Raw genomic sequence first — 15,240 nt, forward strand, 5'->3', positions numbered from 1 at the left:
CTGAGGGCCCGCTTTTCAAGAAGAGCTAGTTTTTTTCAGACTTGTATGTGTAGCGGTGCCCCACACTAATGGGCAGTAGTTTAAATATGAGTGAAATAATGCATAGAAAAGCAACAATTTTACCTTTTGCGGGAGATAACTTCTAAAACGCGACATAAATCCGATGACTCTAGATGGTTTTAAGGCTACATGGGTTATGTGGTCAACCCACAACATATCCGAGTGAATATTACGCCAAGCGACCTAAATGACCTTACTATTTCAATCTGTTCATTGTTATAGAATAGCTGTTCGAGCTCACAGCAATTTTCGTTTTTTGGGTGGAAAAGTATTGCCTTTGATTTTACAGTATTTACAGAGAGGAGATTTTTACTGGACCATATTTGTATTCTTTCCATACGTTCGCATTGCATATTAAACTGTTACTAGCATCGCCAGATAAAAACAAACTGGTGTCATCAGCGTAAATAATGAACCGAGCATTCGTATCCGCACTTATTATATCATTAATGTATAGGTTAATTAGCAATAGTCCCAGAATACTCCCTTGGGGTACCCCGCAGGACAATCTTAGCAGAGTTGACTTATCTTTATTTATTTGAACCTGCTTCGAAACATTCAAGGTTTCGAAGCAGGATGCTGTGATTTATGCACTCAAATGCTTTTCTAAATTCTAAAAAAATTCCCAAGACAAGTTTTCTATTTTTAAGGTTTTTTAATATATAATCGTTCTGGTGCAGAAGGGCCAGTTCTGTTGAATGGTTTTTCCTGAAGCCACATTGGCAGTCGGTGATTACACTGTGTTTATTTAAAAAGCTTTCTACTCATTTAAGGATCAGTTTCTGCAACACTTTTGAGAAGATAGGCAAAATACTAATTGGTCGATAGTTCCCAAGGTTATTTTTATCATCTTTTTTTCTGTAAGACTCTCACTCTAGCGATCTGCATTCTCGAGGGAAAAGTGGCAGTTTCGACACATAAGTTATATATGTGCTCTAATGGTAGCAATAATGTCGGTTACGTGCTTAACTGGACGTATTTGGATATTATCCGCATCACACAAGGTACTGCTCTTCAGGTCTCTAACCATTGATAAATTTCATGCCTAGAGACAGGTTCAAAAAATAAAGAAGCATGCTTGTTCTTTATTACAGCACAATCATGTCGAAGACTTTTTCTTTCGCAAACATCTCATTGTAACGAAATAAATCCATTTAACTAGCAACATTGTAGTGCATACTGCACAGATAAGGGGCAATCAAGGAAACACCCCTAGTAGGATCCCCAAGACTGAAATTCATTATTCTGCTACATACAACTACTATTTTGCGACAACACTTTTAGAATTGTATTTGGACAGGTGACGAATGCACAGCCGACACAAACTTCTTCTTGGCCGATAGCGACACTGTTGTTGGTCGTCAAGTATGCAGCTCGCTTTTCCGTCCTCATTCGAAATTCAGAGCCGGCGAAATACAATCCAAGGGCCAACCATGGGTTTTGAGACCACAGCACAAGAACCAATGCGGAGGAAACCCTGCAAACCAGCATGAACTAATGAGAAAAAAAAAAGCAGGGATCCGAACGAATATTCGCTTATAAACTAAAGCAATAACATTATCAATCGCAGCTGCTCGAATTGCTTCTCTTACTTCGATAAATGAACCGTTTATTTTTTGCAGGAGTGAAGTAGTGTTCGAACAAAGCAATGCCAAGGAAACGCTATCCCATCTTAAAACGTTATCAAGGATGTAGCCACCAAATAATATTTCAAGACAACATAAAATGTTTAAGAATTAGACAAGAGTACACTGATCAAATGCATGCTCGGGTTTAGCTATTTCTTTAAGGGAGGAAGACCAGAATCCTCAATAGAAAATTCCATGGTGTGTTGTGCGTTGCCATCTTCCGACGCAATTATAGTGTTGGTGAAGAGGAGTAGAAAGCCGGAGTGGCATCACTCATGACGCCGTCAGCGAATTTTAAGGCAAAATCATTAACAGCACCACTAGGTGAAAGTCCGCCTGGGGTTGTTCTTGCTATGTAAAGAAAATTGTACTTAAAGAAACTTACAAGGGACTGTCTTCCCTCATTAAAACAACCAAATAGGACATAAATACAACTACCATCGCCAAGCAGAGTCAAACACATACAACACGAGGAAATCCGGCGCAGTCACTAACATCCCGGGTTTTGCGCGGTATGCGGAGGAAGCAAGTAACGCGCCTCACACGCGCTGCTCACATCATACCATTAATATCGCAGCAGCCATTTCCTTTTCCTTCTTCATACAGTTGCAACAACAACAACAACAACAACAACAACAACAACAACAACAACAACAACAACAACAACAACAACAACAACAACAACAACAACAACAACAACAACAACAACAACAACAACAACAACAACAACAACAACAACAACAACAACAACAACAACTACAACTGTCACACGGCCACTTCTCACAGTAATGAAATGGGTGCTCCAACGCCACGGACACTCCTGCTCTTCCAGGGAGACGAGGTCGATGCAGGCCTGTTCGAATAGGCGCGTTCCCGTGCGTTGTAGCATTGGGGCCATCTGTTGTGGTTGTAGCGTTGTAGCGTTGTAGCATCGGGGCCAAGATGGCCCCGATGGGGCCATCTTGTTGTGGTTGGCGGTGTCAACAAACGCCGGAGCACAAAAAGATGGCGTCGGCATGCGGCATCACTAACGGGCCTCTATGTGGCACCAGATTTCCATTCTTTCATACCAAAATTAGGGCAGTCATTCCGTGGCAGCGTTGTGGGCCGGTGGCATACACTTCTTTCCCCATTCATCACGCATCTACTAGTTAAGCTGGGGGCCAGTTAGCGATAGATGTTCGAACTGGCGACGTACAGTACAACTGTATACAATTATCACCTCAACATATCACTTGACCAAGTGCGGCGGATGTCGGCAGAGGAAGAGGATGAGTGAAGAGGGCGCCGCAATAGAAGCAGAAATAGTAGAAATGGCATTGCGCTACCGATAACGCGGTGGCGCGCGCCGCAGGAGGAATTGTGGGGAACAAGCACCGTGGCAGTGGATCCGGTGAGCCAGCTTCGCCATCATACATGTAGGTTGTGCTAAGTGCCTGTGCAGACTTTTTCTCTTCTTGAGGGATTTGATTGGCATTTACTCCACCGTTCTGAATGCTAGCGGAAATATTTTAGGGATTCTTTGCAATGAAGCATAACATGCACAAACCCCTGAACTGTGTCGCTCTCTCTAAAAACAATGGCAACAGAGCGACGCAACACTTTTCTTATCGTAGCACTGTTGAGAGTCAAAACGACCAATTGCAAATATTTCGCGGTTGTTTTCTCTGCCAAATTGTCGTCGAATGCTTATGAACAACCTTTGACAAAAGTGTAGAGTTCAGGGGGTTCCCTTAAAAGCCAAGTGGTGTGGCCGGGTAAGCATTCGTGGAAGCCCTACCAGCCAAAGAAGACAGGACGAAATATATTCTTACATTTGGGAGGTATCGAAAAGAGAGTGGAATTACGGACCCATGGGATGAATCGTAATGAAATCCCCTCGGCTCCGAACTTTTGACAAAGACAGCAGATTACATTGAAGTAGATAGTTGAGTGTTATACTTTCTTCTGAATATGTACGCCTTACTAAAGAGCGCTTTGTGATGACTCTCTCGGAGCATACTTTTATCCAGGTATGCGCTGTGCTACCTTCATTCATCATTATACATGGCATGGGAATTTGCTCTGCTGAACAAAGACTCCCTCTGTGCTTGTGCAGTAGCTCATTTCCGGTGGCTCGAGTGGCCCCAAGTCCATAGCGGCAAAGCGTATTGAGGGAACAAGACGAGCTGTTGTTCTGCAGAGCGGTTACATTTTAGTATTTTCTTCTCAAGCCATTTAGAGCATTGAGACAGTGTGTGCAAAACACAAAACGAGCGCAGGTGAAAGAGTACTTTGAAAAATATAAATAATTATGTGATTCATACCGTTCCAGTGTAGACCACTGTATCCCGAATATTAGCGAGAATTCTCGACAGCAGATGCATACAAATAAGTTCATGTAGGAAATTGTGCCTCCTTATCAAAGGAGAAGATAAAGATGGTTCGAAAACGACGTTGCTCATTTTCTTGAGTTCATGAAGCGTAGAGGACCCCTCATAAGTGGTAAAAAACCGCTTAAACTAAGGAGCGCTGTGAAATATGTCTAAAGCAAACACAATGCCTGTCAAATGTGCGCCACCAAAAGCGGTAATGACACAGGCTCCCCAAACTGAAAAATATTCCAGGAAATGCCTGACTCGAAGAAGAAAAGCGGACTAAGGCGCACGCATATTAAGCAGATAAAGAAGGGGGCTGCTGCATCAGTGGCACTCAACCTAATGAGACGTCCTAGAAGATCTAGCACTTTTCCGAAATGCAATTCACACTTACATACAAGTAAACAATGACATAGATAATTTTCTCAAATCTCCGTTACGGGCCGACTATTTGTTAAAATATTTTGGCCTGAATTTCTGAGTGGTTCACGTACCTCTCCCTGCGAAGGTCCCAGTTCCAGGTGAAAACGCTGAACCAGCCGGGCAATCGTGCAGTTGATTTCCATCGTGGCCATTCGCATCCCGACGCAGTTTCGGGGTCCAACTCCGAAGGGTTGGTGCGCCATCTTGTGGAAGCTACCTATTTTTTCGGGGGCGAATCTGTCGTGCAAAGACAGAAATTTTACATCCCTGTCGAATAAACAGCACAACAATGTAGCAAGATAATCTGCAGTTCTCTTGTAACGTCAGACTTTTTGTTCCCATTTTGAACGTTTTTATTTCTGCAGTTTATTCCATGGTAATTTTGTGTACTCTATATATATGTGTAGTGTTTGCTGTGGTGAACATTTTGTTGTCCTTATAATACTTTCTGTTGTCCCTAGACGTAGGCGCTTAAAACTGGCGCGAAAATAATAGTGGGACTACAAAACCTTTTTCTGTTAATTTCGTTTTTCACTGGATTGAAGGTACGCTTCACCGGAGTGAGTTTATATTCATGGAGAAAATGTCTGTTCAATACATCTACAATCACTCTTTTCTTGCGCAAATGGCGGAACCCGATCTCAAGAACATATTACATTTCTCACCACTTACAGCATCCACTCTCAATGTAGTAGACAAGTCAGTTTCTCGTATGCGTTTCGTATTGCCCCAAAAGCGGTTTCATTTCCTAATCACCGGCTGAATAGTCCTAAAAGAGGCACATCGCTGTGACGTGCGCCGTGCGTCGTACCTGTCCGGGTTGAAGGTCAGCGGGTGTGACCAGTACCGAGCGTCCCTGTGGATCTGCAGCGTTGGTGACATAATGCACGTCCCGGACTTGTACTTTACGCCATTGTATTCGAAGTCATTGACAGCCCTTCTCGTTGAAAACCTATTCGGGAGTGATAGAAAGTAGATACGAGCAATAGGAAAGTCGATGGGACTCTAATGCATTCATCGTGAGGAACACGCGAGGACGATACTCACAATGTCGCAACCGGGTATATGCGCAGAGCTTCGTTGACGACTTGTCCTAAATAAGGCATTTTCCTCGTCAAGGCTTCATAATCCATGTCTTCCTATATTTGAAAATCAAGAAAATGCAAGAGATAGAAGAAAATATCGTGGGCGCTCAATGCGGTTCATGCGGCGGTGTATTGTCGTTAGCGTTACAGTCTGCCTCGCGTTTCCACTGCCTATATGACACACCTTAAACGTCTAGACAATCCATTTGAATCGTTGAATCCATGCTTTTTTCAGCACGCTTTTCTGGAATTGGGAAGCTTCTAGTGGTGTTGTGGTCGGGAATGAGTGAAGACTTCTGGAGGATCCATTTCTGCATGCCCGTTATGGTAGCGGGTGAAAGCTTGTAGATTGGAGGTGCACTTTGTCTGTCTGCAAGAAGCCTGAAAGGTGCAGGCTCAACGCGCCAGTGCCGGATATATTTTTTACCATAAGGGATGCTCTAAATCCAAAATATTTAAAAAGACAGCCTGGAGTGTTATGTAGACATGTACAACGGAAGGAGGATGCATCTTGTGTACATAACATGCTCTTGAAGACGTCATTTACAAGACGGATTGCAAATGATATTGAAACACACCGCCTAGCAAAGCCGCAGTTCAGAAGTGAGCAGCGCACTTTCACAGCACAGCCCCCTTCTGCTTCCAATTTTTTTTCCTTATCGCCTGAGCTCTAGAATTGTCAAATATTTATCCCTATACACGTAAATCTTTCCTTTTAATACATTGACACAATTCAGCAGATTCCCAGTAAATAAAAAAATCTTAAGACGTACACTGCCACAATTTCTATAATTGCAGAGTTAACCTTTGTTGCATGCAAGCTGCCTTTACAGCTTTGATCAAGTCAAGATATTAAAAAATAAGGAAAGCAGGAAATACTACCAGGTGCTGTACAGGAAACGCTTTCTAGACTGGTTGTTCAGCACCGCATCCTACATCAGCTGGTTATGCCCTCAATTTTAATGAAGAAAATAGTCATTTCGGTTCATGTCCTCTCACGATGACAAAAAGACAGTGCTTTCAAGCAGGACGCCCTTAGGATTACAGAATGTATGAATGATGCATGCATCAAACATGAGTTAGAACAATGGCAACGTAACGCATCATTATCTAGAATGCAGGTGCTTAAAATATGTTACTACTTGAATTGCTGGAAACAGCATCCCAGACTTCTTTTCGAACTCGAGCTTGAACCTCCGGGTGTTTAGCCAAAAGGTACGTAATGTAACTTAATTCCGTTGCTGTTGTTTTGTATCTGCAAATGAGTGTCTACATTTAAAACAGAATCAGTTTACCTCTTTTTTAGTCTCTAGTAACATAGTTAACATAGACTGCCTTTTAATGCCTAGTTTCTACATCGTTTTTAAAAATGACAACCTTTTCTGACTATACGTTAAGCACGTTTCTCATCTGTAGCAATATGATTTTTGTTATTTTTTTTTACTGTTGGTACCTTTGGAGTGTAGTGTGGTGCTAAAGAAACCCCCAAAACAGATTCGCACACGTCATGCTGCCGGAAATTTCCAATAAAGACTCCAATTGCTAAAAAATCGCTCATATCTTGCAGCCATGATTGCATGTACTGTTATCAGAGGACACTTTTTCGATTCGTGCCTGCCATAATCGGCAAAATCAGCATTGTTAGCATGAAATTAGGGAGCATTATTTTTTTCCGTTCGATGATAGCACGCTATATTGGTGCGCTGTGGCATCAAGAAGTTCAGTTTTTATGTATGCTAGGGATATGACTGCCTTTAAACTCAATTTGGGAGTTTCATTGACACACAAGGAAATATTCATCGTCAGCAATGAATCTCAATTGATATAAAATATATGCGCACTGATTTTAAGCCATATTGTTTTAGTAGAACAGGACATGAGTAAAAGCGAAAGTACACAAAAAACGATGACCGATAAGTATCGAGTCTGTATATGTAAATAGAGTAAAGCCGACAGAGCAGAACATTGCGAGGTTAATTTTTGAATCACAGTACACTCAAGCAAGAAATTGTAGCTCATTTAATAAACGCAGTATACTTTATGCAATTCAAATTGCTTTATAAGCTTCAGCGTTCTTATTTAGAGAGGAGGCTGCTGAAACGAGCAGGCAAAAGTGTTACCAGATAATTTTTTAGTGATTTCATTTCGACTTTGGCTTTCTTACCCTGCCACGAACAAGGCGCCAGCATTCACAAGCACTTCCTGTGTGGTCATCGCACGGCTCTTCGATGTGCCACCTGTAAAACCCAAATAATTCAGGGTTAGCTTTCCTAAATTCCTCAATGTTGGAAAGTAACCTGGCAAATAGCTTATCATAAACAAATGGCATGCGCTGAAGTCACGCCTAACATTGCATCGGCTTTCATATTTGATCAACTTCGCATTCGTGTTGCAAACACAAAGTCCAAGAATTTATATTCCCTGTGATATCCACTCCTATTGTTTCTTGCTCTATTAAGACAAGATCTTCAGTGTCAAACAGCAGATCTTGTCCATGTGGCAACCGCTTCGTTTTAGATGTTAAGGAATACGTTAACATGCGCATAGAGCTTGCTTGTAACTGTACACGGTCTTTATATTGTGGGGACCGCGCCAGCTACATTCAAAGTTCCCGCGGCTACCGATGCGCCGCCGCCTAACCCTTCCCTCTCCCCGCTCGTTCCCGGGATAACCGGTCCCGCGCGAGGGTATAAAGGAAGGCGCACGCCGTCGTCTCGCTCTATTCGCTCCTGCTTTTCGCTCCTGGCTGATCGCTGCCTTCCCTCCGAGACGACGACCCCGATGACCTCCCGCACCACAATGGACTTTCGGACGTGAGGTTAAAGATGTTTATTACACGGCCCGCTGTGTGTTTGTCTTGCGCATCGCTTGGGCAGAGGAATTGCCCACAACTGGCGCGCCACGTTGGACGCCAGTTGTGGGCGATTCCTCTGGGTGAGGCCATCAAGCTAATAAACAGGTGGAAATTTTAATATACTACTAACCCTCTTCTTTCAGCAATGCAACAGAAAATAAATTGCGTTGCAATTTTTAACACACTTTTGTACGCACATGAAAGCCACCACGTCTACTGAGCCGTCTGAAGCAAGGAGGTTACAGACGCTGCTCAAGCGTGTCGTCTCCTGCCTTTGAGATACTTCTGAAAACACGGTGGCGTTTTAGTCATACAAAGATGTGTTTAGAAAACGCAAACGCAATTTTATTTTGTGCTGGATTGCTGAAAGAAGAGGGTTAGTAGTACTTTAAAATTTCAGCATGTGTATTAGCTCAACTGATTCACCCATCTACCATAGCAAGGGAGAGGGGCGCTGCGATCACTTTGCGATCAACTCACGCCGGACCGGCGATCGTTTTAAACCGCTTCGCACCGCGTAGTTTTCCAACTGTCTCTATCTAAGAACGTTGGGCACGGCCAACTAAATGTGCCGTGTTCGCGACATTAAGAGCGCACGCAAAGCAGTGAATACGGACGGTCGCTTACTGCGTACACTCGACTAAACCTCTCTATTGAAACCCACTTCTAAAGTGTGCATGTTTTCATGGGCTTTCACAAAAAATGGCGGCGGTAGGTCCAACTGTTGTTCCACTATGAGTTTTACTCGTGGTATTGCTTCGGGCCTCTATGGTCCCAGAAACGTGCAACAAGTTTTGCCCTGTAATATTGAAATACATCTTCACCCGAAAGCATATATTTATCACAAAATTACACATCCCTGCACGGCGAAGTAAAAGAAACCTGTTACTACCTAGTCGTTTGCTGCAGAAAGGTGAACTACAAGAAACAGCCAGACTAGGAAGGCGCCACACAACACCCCAATCATTACATGCTCTTGAAAATATCACTTTTGCAGGTAGCATGGTCAGTGTTTCTGACTTTCAATAGCATATAGGCCGCGTGCAGTTTACAAATTTCATAAAAGACAAGTGTGTACTCTTAGGATGTCAAAATATGTCGACGCTGCTGTCGTGAGGACCATAGATCTTGCCCTTCCCTGAGTTTCTGAGTAATCTTACCAGCCGTATTTCCACTTTTTATAGCGTTGTCTTCCTCCTGATATTCGGCATCCAGCAAATTCTGGAGAACGTCGGGCTTTCGCAACTGTAAAAAGCAATTTAAATCGTAATACAGTCATCATGGCAAAACTAGGTGTTATACTAGCATCAGCTGATATTTAACTAAAGCATATGAAAGCTTACAACAATGGTACATTTTACGTTTCATAACTGTGCGTGATAAGACCAGACAAAATAAATAGCACCAGGACTTATACTTTGGACAACATGGCTTTCACAAGCAGAATGGATTAATCAGATAGTTAACAATGTCAAAAATGCTGCAGCGGGATGCCTTACCATCCTTTGCCTGAACTGCAGCTCGATTGTATGGTTCGACAAATGCGAAGTGCTTTAGAACATATAAACAAAACAGTAGTGATATCCCTCAAGCGACTGAGATATACTACGATGACTACTTATAAGTGTTCTAGCTGCCTGTTCTGATCTCTATAAAGTAAGAGCCAGGCTTTTTGGTTCCGACATGAATCTTCCTGCTGTCACTATTATCTCCGCCTCAAAGACTAAGCGGTTTTACAGGCTTCACCTTTTATTAGTTTACGTTCAATGCGTAACCATTCTATGTTTGAGGAGTTTGACACCAGATCTTTGTCGGCATGATTGCGTCGTAGTGAAGAGTGATAAGAAAAAGTGAATGGTGTAGGGAAAACATTTGGTGCATGTGGAGTAATTAGTTAATTAGAGCCAGTTAAGTCAATCGGTCGTCGAAATAGCCAACTGGAGTAACGGCGATGTCCAAAGTGATCACATGAAACCTTACTTCCAGTCACGTGGTACCTCACTTTGGGTCATGTGACCTATGAGGCCGTCAGAATAGTGAGTTATGTCGACGTCGGAATGTGACGTCATGTTGTGAAGTAACAAAAGCGGAAGTAGACGCGTTTCGATGTGAATGAGCCGAAAAATCAAAAGTGACGTTACCGACATGCATGAGCCGAAAAAAAAAAAAAAACGGAACTGGACGTATTACAAGATGAACGAAAAATGAGGCGATTAAGCGGGTGAAAAATGATCAGAAATTGTGTAAAGTGTCGTTTTGTCGAAGAAAAATAGAAAAAACTTCCGGGAGCGCTGCCGAATCTAGAGTAAAGGAATGTTTCCGCTGTACACGATAAATCGCAAGCCCCTTGTCGGACACAACCAGCGTTCCGTTGAACGTATCAGAGTTCAACGGCGCTATATAAAAAGGCGCAGTATTTGTCACTCGCAGAATCTCGCTAATACATCTGGCTGACAAATTTCGCCGACGCGAGATTTTCATCATGAGACTAGAAATGCTTTCACCTTAAAAAAATGATAGAATATGTGCAGCTTGCTGCACAATGTCGTCAACGATGTAGCTTGTATCGCAATTTGCGCAGTGTGAAATATCTACAAAGGGCACGCGATATACCGTGAGCAGCAGCAGCGCCCAGGGTTACTGATTTCTCCAGTGCAGAATCTTCAGTGCTCTCGGAATGTTTTCTGTCTTCTTAAATTTTCGTGGGGTTCGGGACGGGCGTTCGAGAGGCTTTCCTGTGATCTGTCATAACAAAGCAACTAGGTTCATTACACCACCATCCTAAAGATTTCGGAGCATATCACCAATCAAAGAAATTTTGCACTCACCATTGCTCGCTTCCCGAATGCAATTTGCGCAATTATATATTTTCAACCCTTATTCCATAGCGATTAAGAATTTGCGCGCTCCCATCTTTTTCCTGCTTCTCACGTCCCATTTTGCCTTGATCACACAAACAAAATCTGCCCAATTTTCGCACGAACAAAAATACAAAAAATCACAACTAACATTGGCAATAAATGAATGGAATGAGTTGCCGTCTAATATCGCTGTTCTGATAGAGGTACCAACGTTCCAAGCAGCGTTGCTAGTTTTCTAGACGCATTGAAGTCGAACTGTGTGGTTTCGTCGTTACATGTATGCATTTTTTTTCTTGCTTCTTTCAGGGACTCCTGTGTGGCTGAGTCGGTGAGTTGGCAAATATATTTTGTACCATCCTATTCTGCTTTTGTATTCGGCATTCATGATCTGTTTTTGTAGTTTCAGACATGCACTGTTACATGCTTTTAAAATCTTGTTGTCCGAAATCGTTGCATGTGTGTCTCTTTTCATACCTCTGTTATTAATTTGAAATATTGTTTGCCTGCTTACTTTTCCTAGTTTTGTGTAAAGATTACTTGCCAAGCCATTTCTTACCCGTACCCTCGTAACATCATCTCCTACCTTGTTGTGTTTTACCTTGCTTTGCTTCCATATCCCTCCATATGTAATGTCCTACTGTGCCTTTATATTTCAAATAAATAAATAAATAAATAAATAAATAAATAAATAAATAAATAAATAAATAAATAAATAAATAAATAAATAAACAAACAAACAAATAAATAAATAAATAAATAAATAAATAAATAAATAAATAAATAAACAAATAAATAAATAAATATTATATGTGGTGGCTTCACCATGTGACCATTCTGCCGAAATAATTAAGTACCAAAAATTTTATGCAATGCACAAGAGGACTTTTCACTGCATTTTATGCTCAAAAACTGGAATTAACGCATGCGTGGCAGTTGGTCTGGTCTTTCTTCCCATTGTGCTACCACTTACAATGAAAGTTAAAAGGATTGAAAGGCAATGAATTACTTGCGCGAATTCGACTCTCTTTCTTACTTTGTTGTGAAAAGCTTCCCCTAGCTTAATTTTTTTATCAGATTAGTAAATGCGATAGGTAATTGAAGAATCTCGTTTAACGTTGAACTCATATTGAGGCACTTACTTCGGGATGTCTCTTTCTCAGTTCGATCACCTTCGCTGTTTCTTTCGTCACAGCTATCGAAGCGTAGGTGCCGAGAAGCATGTTGATCCAGCACACCGGCTTCATCACAGGCCCCAGCATGGTGGTGCTTTCTGTCGCATGATAAAAAGGAAAAAATTTTATGTTGAACATTTTCCGCCATCGAAGCCAGTAATATGCTTTTGGCGTGGCTAAAAGCAGCTCATAAGAAAGGGGACACTAAGGACCTTAAAAATTACAGACCAATCAGCTTACTCTCTGTTACGTATAAGGTATTTACTAAGGTAATCGCTAATAGAATCAGGACAACCTTAGACTGCAATCAAGCAAAGGATCAAGCAGGGTTTCGGAAACGGTACTCTACTATCGATCATATCCATACCATCAATCAGGTGATAGAAAAATGGTCGGAATATAACCAGCCCTTATACATAGCATTCATTGATTACGAAAAAGCATTTGACTCAGTTGAAACCTCGGCGGTGATGCAGGCATTGCGAAATCAGGGGGTAGACGAGCCGTACGTGAAAGTGCTGGAAGATATATATAGTGGCTGCACAGCAACCATAGTTCTACATAAAGAAAGCAACAAAATTCCCATAAAGAAAGGTGTTAGGCAAGGAGACACAATCTCACCAGTACTATTCACAGCTTGTTTAGAGGAAGTAATCAGAGACTTTGAATGGGAGCAGTTAGGGATAAGGGTAGATGGAGAATACCTCAGTAATCTGCGATTTGCTGATGACATTGCCTTGCTAAGCAACTCGGGGGGTGAACTGCAAATAATGATTGATGACCTAGATAGAAAAAGTAGAAAGGTAGGCTTGAAAATCAATATGCAGAAGACTAAGGTAATGTTCAACAGCCTCGGGAAGGAACAGCAGTTTACATTAGGTAGCGAAGTACTGGAAATAGTAGGCGAATATGTCTACTTAGGACAGATAGTAACCGCACACCCGGACCATGAAAAGGAAATATCAAGAAGAATAAGATTGGGATGGAGCGCATTTGGCAAGCACTCGCAGATTATGACTAGCAGCTTACCGGTATCGCTCAAGAGGAAAGTATACAACAGTTGCATCTTGCCTGTACTCACCTATGGGGCTGAAACGTGGAGGCTAACCAAGAGAGTTCTACTTAAGTTGAGGACAACCCAGAGGGCTATGGAACGAAAAATGGTAGGGGTAACATTAAGGGATAGAAAGCGTGCAGAGTGGGTCAGAGAAATAACTCAAGTTACCGACATTCTAGTGGAAATTAAGAAGAAGAAATGGACATGGGCAGGACATGTAGTGCGAAGAGAGGATAACCGATGGTCGCTTAGGGTAACAAACTGGATTCCAAGGGAAGGACAGCGTAGCAGGGGGAGGCAGAAAGTTAGGTGGGCGGATGAGATTAAGAAGTTCGCAGGGGTCAAGTGGATGCAGCTAGCACAGAACCGGGTTAAGTGGAGAAATATGGGAAAGGCTTTCACCCTGCATTGGGTATAGTCAGGCTAATGATGATGACGATGATGATCATGATGAAGTGCAGCCCCGCTGACTCTGATGCCATATAGTGCGTCTTGTGGGACATAATTAGTGATGTGCTCTGTGTAAACAAGAAGAGCAAATTAACGTGGGCAAGTCATTTAATCAGAAGAGCGGATGAGCGATGGTTAAGCGCATAAACTAAAGGAGCCCCCTGATGAAAGCGCTGAAATCCGAGGGAAGGCAAAGAGCTCCTTGAACAATGCTGTTTGCTGATAATTTCATATTTTGGCCGAATCGAAAGATGTACCGGGGAACGAACTGGTGAAAGAACTGGAGAAATGGAGAAGGGTAACGAGAAATTGGCCATAAGAAGCCGAGTAGAAGCTGAGAATGGAAAGAAACCTAGCATAAAGAATGCGGAAAATACGTCCAGGCGGCGAAGCGAATCTGTGGACGGGTATTCCAAAATGGAGAACAGCGCCGTGAGAAAAAAGAGAGCAACTTCAGGTACATTGGAGCTTTTCGATTGCTGTTGTAAGCGAGGAAGGAGAGACATGCCAGTACTGCCATGAAATGGGAGGCTGCCTCTTCGGCTGAAGGAACACGTTTACAAGACACTGATGAGACCGGTAAGAGTTCACAGCAGAGAAAAAAATACAGTTTGTGGCATGGAAGCCACATACTTGAGAAAGCTCATGATGAACGTTTGCCAAGGTACTTTGTTGGGCGAGCTGGGAAACATCCATTATTAATTTAAACAGCTTGAATAAGAAGACACAGGACAAGATACAAGGAAGCCACAGTAGAAGCGCTGACTCACAACTATGCCTAAGCATTTACTCCAAGGCATAGATAAAAACAAATATAACAAAAACGAAACAATCACGTGAAACAACCCCTGGGTTCACCTGCTGTGCAAAAAGTCACTCAAGAAAGATATCTGTTTGCTTGAAAGAGCAAGAGATGTTTTTTTTCAATCATTCTCTTCCCTTACGGCGCGGTTCAGGCGTCCACAGAGCAAGTGTGACAGGTACTGCGCCGTTCCTTTCCTCTGAACCAATTATTATTAGCCGAGGGGAAAATATCACTAGAAAGGCGAATGTAGTCAAATATATTACAATTAGAGGAATCTTGCAGAGCTAACTAGCCTGAGGATGGAAAGCGCAGATAAGGCAAACCCTAACGTCCTCAGAATTGTTTTATTAGAGTTCTCGAGTGAGCTTCGCACGGGCATGATCAGCAAAAGCTTTCTTGTTATAATTACCGCTTTGCTATATGATCGTCTCCTTGCCCCATGCTTCCTGGCTAACATTTTTCATAAGTAATGCATGCCGCGGACAAGA

The 15,240-nt window shown here is 42.4% G+C and overlaps 1 protein-coding gene across 1 annotated transcript in view; it reads right to left on the reverse strand.

The window, feature by feature from the left end:
- Positions 1-1,459: 1,459 nt before the first annotated feature.
- LOC146191410 (cytochrome P450 3A14-like) overlaps positions 1,460-15,240 on the reverse strand; it is a 38,747-nt gene continuing 24,966 nt past the window's right edge. Inside the window, exons 7-15 of the mRNA XM_084599937.1 lie at positions 12,408-12,538; positions 9,568-9,652; positions 8,194-8,208; positions 7,718-7,790; positions 6,696-6,808; positions 5,516-5,603; positions 5,280-5,420; positions 4,540-4,705; positions 1,460-1,537 (exon numbers count right to left, since the gene is read on the reverse strand). Of these exons, the coding sequence (XP_084456063.1) occupies positions 1,460-1,537; positions 4,540-4,705; positions 5,280-5,420; positions 5,516-5,603; positions 6,696-6,808; positions 7,718-7,790; positions 8,194-8,208; positions 9,568-9,652; positions 12,408-12,538 (890 nt within the window). The remainder of the gene's footprint in view (positions 1,538-4,539; positions 4,706-5,279; positions 5,421-5,515; positions 5,604-6,695; positions 6,809-7,717; positions 7,791-8,193; positions 8,209-9,567; positions 9,653-12,407; positions 12,539-15,240) is intronic.

This window comes from Amblyomma maculatum, chromosome 4, assembly GCF_055883805.1.
Source record: "Amblyomma maculatum isolate TAMU_Amacu chromosome 4, ASM5588380v1, whole genome shotgun sequence".
NCBI classification, from domain to species: domain Eukaryota; kingdom Metazoa; phylum Arthropoda; class Arachnida; order Ixodida; family Ixodidae; genus Amblyomma; species Amblyomma maculatum.